The sequence below is a fragment of the Octopus bimaculoides genome, chromosome 2, assembly GCF_001194135.2.
Source record: "Octopus bimaculoides isolate UCB-OBI-ISO-001 chromosome 2, ASM119413v2, whole genome shotgun sequence".
NCBI classification, from domain to species: domain Eukaryota; kingdom Metazoa; phylum Mollusca; class Cephalopoda; order Octopoda; family Octopodidae; genus Octopus; species Octopus bimaculoides.
Window position 1 is genome coordinate 27468202 of NC_068982.1, and position 4421 is coordinate 27472622.

The 4421-nt window shown below is 31.9% G+C and overlaps 1 protein-coding gene across 4 annotated transcripts in view; it reads right to left on the reverse strand.

Moving 5' to 3' along the window:
* The window catches only part of LOC106872746 (fatty-acid amide hydrolase 2), a 51420-nt gene that overhangs the window by 16550 nt on the left and 30449 nt on the right, over positions 1-4421 (reverse strand). The window contains exon 2 of one of the 4 annotated variants that reach the window (XM_014919835.2): positions 3709-4003. The exons of 2 other annotated variants lie outside the window; for them this stretch is intronic. In XM_014919835.2, the coding sequence (XP_014775321.1) occupies positions 3709-3712 (4 nt within the window). In that variant the 5' untranslated portion in view covers positions 3713-4003. Of the gene's footprint in view, positions 1-3703; positions 4004-4421 lie in introns of all 4 variants that reach the window. One more of the 4 variants, XM_014919837.1, reaches the window with a different exon arrangement.

Genomic DNA, 4421 nt, shown 5'->3' on the forward strand with positions numbered 1-4421 from the left:
TGTTGCCATCCGGTTTCACCAGTCCTCAGTCAAATCGTCCAACCCATGCTAGCATGGAAAGCGGACGTTAAACGATGATGATGATGATGATGATATATATATATACACACACACACATTCACTCACATGTATGAAAGGCATTATTCATAAAGAATGGAAGAGAAATACTACAGGAAAATGCTAAACAGCAGAAATTTTGTTCCTGGTCTGAAATCTAGTACAATGAAGAGACAGAGACAGCTAAACAAAAGAAAAAAATAAATTGTATTAAGTAATCAAATAACCAAAGAAACTATCAATAGGATATTTAGCTGGATTAGTGATAAGCTATGAAAACAAATTATTATCAGTTAACTTTTAGTTAAATATGCTAACACTAACTTAACTATGAAAACAGAAATTTATTTGATATGAAAGCTTAACTATCTTTTCAGGATTAACAATTAATTATATATGGCTAATGAGAAGCTGACAGCAAAACTGGTTTGAATTTGACCTTATTTCATTCCCTGACTCATGATGTTGATAATCTGTAAATGGGGATTTTTGCTTTCATTAACATTCAATAAAGATTTGATCTAAACCAAGAAAACTAATGCTTTTGTTCAAGCCTTTTTTAACTGTGTAATTAAATTTCCATAAATTTGAGAAGATACAGAGATGTCTAAGATAATAGAATGGAAAGATTAAATCTCAAGTATTGTAATTAGCTTAATGTCCTATTATTCCAAGGTCAGGTTCCATAAGTATTGGCTTTGCCCTTCATTTCACTGAAGTTAATCATTTTATGAGGCTATCAAAATTGTTTTTCTCTAATATTTTTTTTTTTTTTGCTGCAGTTTCAGCTCTGAGCTGCAGCCATTATGATGCACCACCGTTTTGCTGCACTGTTATTACTGAGATATTACTCTTTACTCTTTTTTACTTGTTTCAGTCATTTGACTGTGGCCATGCTGGAGCACTGCCTTTAGTCAAGCAAATCGACCCCCAGGACTTATTCTTTGTAAGCCTAGTACTTATTCTATCTGTCTCTTTTGCCGAACCGCTAAGTTACAGGGACCTAAACACACCAGCATCGGTTGTCAAGCGATGTTGGGGGGACAAACACAAACATACACACGCACATACATATATATATATATATATATATATATATATATATATATATACATATATACGATGGGCTTCTTTCAGTTTCCATCTACCAAATCCACTCACAAGGCTTTGGTCGGCCCGAGGCTATAGTAGAAGACACTTGCCCAAGGTGCCACGCAGTGGGACTGAACCCGGAACCATGTGGTTTGTAAGCAAGCTACTTACCACACAGCCATTCCTACACCTATAATATCACAATTATAACTAAAGAAAAATTTTATTTTCAATACATATTTTACATTTCACAACAAGTAAACACTTCTTTACCCTTCAGCATCTAAACCAGTTGTATCAAGCCCAAAATATTCTACCTGTTTTATGTTCAATCCAACCAGATCTGAAGTTGTTGGTTGTTTGTCAGAAACTTCTATTACAATTGCTTTACTAGAAATATAAAGTATATGAATCCACATTCAGCTTTGAATGTAAACATTGTTCATCAATGCTAATGTCATCCTGCACTACCTGTGCAATCATTGTTTGAAGCATCACACATAGAGCCACACACTTGAAATTCAATTCTTGCTTTTTAGTAAAGTGTTTAGGAAAGATTCTGCTCCTATCAATTAGCAAAAATGACACTTTAACACTTTCTTAATGTGATTAGCGAAGTTAGAGGCTAACTAGAACGACATGACACTAAATTATCTTAATGCTGTAATCACTGACATAATTAAGTCATACAGTTATACCTGTATTTTAATCTCCTTAATTATTTTCATTTATTTATTTCACTTCTCGGTATACTTTCTTCAACAGAGTCCTCTTTAGACAAGTTCTCCATATCTCATTCATACTTTTACAATAACCTCTTCTGGTGAATTTATACATGCATTTTCTTTCAATAGTTGGATTAACTCCTGCTGAACTCACTAATACTTAATATATATGGGGGAGTGTTACAATAATGTTCACTTGCTTCCGTCTTCTACATGAACAAAAAAAAAAAAAAGATATACTGAGTCAACAAACTGCCCTTAGGAGAGTATATTATTTTTTAGTGTATAGACTTTCTATTCATATCTGTTTATTCCTAATTTTTTTATTTTTTTCTGATCAGAACAAACTTGATTTGACTTACAGTCCTACCTAACTGGAGCCAAGTAAGCGTATAACATGCATTAATACAAATAATATTAAAACTAATTAGCTGAAAAGAAGAATTAATAATTTACCCAGTCACAGCAGTCACTTTCCTTGATGTAAATTATTGGCATGTAAAATCAGCTCTAACAGTTTGTATAACATTTATAGTTATATAAAACAATCTACCTCAAACTAATATCTAAATATGAAAACTATTTTAAATGGAGTGATTAAACAAAAGAAAATTTTAATATGATTTATAATTAAATATCAATGTAAAAGAAGAAACAATCTAAATTAAAACAGTAAAGATAATTTATCTGGTTGACATCAAAATTGCTGAGATAAATTACATACATACAGTCAAGAAGATAAAAGTTATATATGTTAAAAGCAAAATATGTTAAGAAATATTTAAACTAAGACATTGTTCTAAAACTGATACAAGGCATGTCATGAACAATAACATTTTAATATTATCTCATCATTTAGTAGCACTTGAGCTGCTATATCAACACTAGAGATGCTTACTTGAACAAAAGGTCAAAAACTATTTCTGTGTGAAGTGGTACAGCAAATTTCTCAAGGACATCAGATAAAATATTTAATTGATAATCCAGAAAATAGTCCAATGAAATTTCATTTTAATTTTGAATAATAATCTTTATTATCCAAAACTAAAAATAGCATTTAAAACAATCCTATTTTTGTTTTTCAACTGATTTAAAATGTTTGCAAAAAGTATGAGGATTTTTTTCTCATCTCCCTGTATTATCAAATTTCCTTCTGCTGCAACAAAAACTTCAGCATTTCTAAGTGCAAATTATATATTCAGATCATACTTTTCGTTCGGAATAAAAACAAAAATAAAAATAGCAGTTGGAAATGTGGAGTGGCAGATTGTGGCGTTGTGTGGTGATAATGACTCACTGACCTTGCATTGACCCTCCACTGCTTGGGCTTTAACAAAGAATCTTTATTATAAAAAAAGGATAAGGAAGAACCCGGCTAAACTTCTCTAATAATAACACAGGGTCTGGATGTGTGTATTTTTCACTGCTTAGAAATTTTTAATACATTTATTATGTAAATAAAAGAAGTGCAGTAAATAAGAAATATAGATACAGTATAATGAATAATAAGTCTATAAGCTACTAAATGCAGCATAACAAGCAGTCTGGGCTAAAAGGAGAAAAAAAATATTTAAAAGTTTAAAAAAATGCATATTTAAAATGAAAAATAATGTAAATCATATGCTACTAGTGCTAAATAACAAAGAAATTTGTATTATAATTTTCATAGGGGCTTCCCATCATTCTAGATGCTGTTCAATCTAAATATCTAGTAAGCAGTGCACACAATGGTTGCAGATGTTTAGGCAAACTAAACAAGTCAGTGCAATAAGTATGTTGACATAGCTAACAGTGTGTGCAGTCTAGATGAAAGTGTAAAGTTATATTACCTTACCCATATATCAGGTGGAGAAGTTGGGGGTAAGTAGATACAGTGGATGGAGGCTGTTGTGTTTAACCCCAGATTAGCCCTGATCCAGAAGGCTTATTATCAAATGCATTCCGGCCAAAACCATCACATCTTATTCAGACACTGTATTTTATTCTGGAATATACTCTTCTATGTGTGCCGCTTTATTTAAACAAATTGAGTGAGATTTGAAGGACTTTTGATTGCTATTTCTGGCAAGTTGAGCAACTGCTGACACCTCACATTGGCTCATGTAGAAGTCTTATGATTGATTCTTCATCTACACAGAGAACATATGATACAGTTTAACCAAAACATGAGATATATCTAAGGAAATTAGTTCATTCACGTGCAAATTTTGTAGGATGTGTCCAATGTTATACACTCTACTTGAATTTCAAAAACAGGAGTAAGCAGTTACCAAAATAAATGCATCTATCTATCTATCTATCTATCTATCTGTGTGTGTGTGTGTACGTGTGTGCGTGCGTGCGTGCACACACACACACACATTCAACAGGTTTATGCACATTTTCTGCTTACTGAATTTCATTCACAAAACTTTGGTAGCAATTAGATAAAACCCAGAACCATTTGATTGCAAAGCAAACTATAGGATGGCTGTTCTATGAGTGCTGCACATAAATAGAGCTATCTGATGATATATATATATATATATATATATATATATATATATC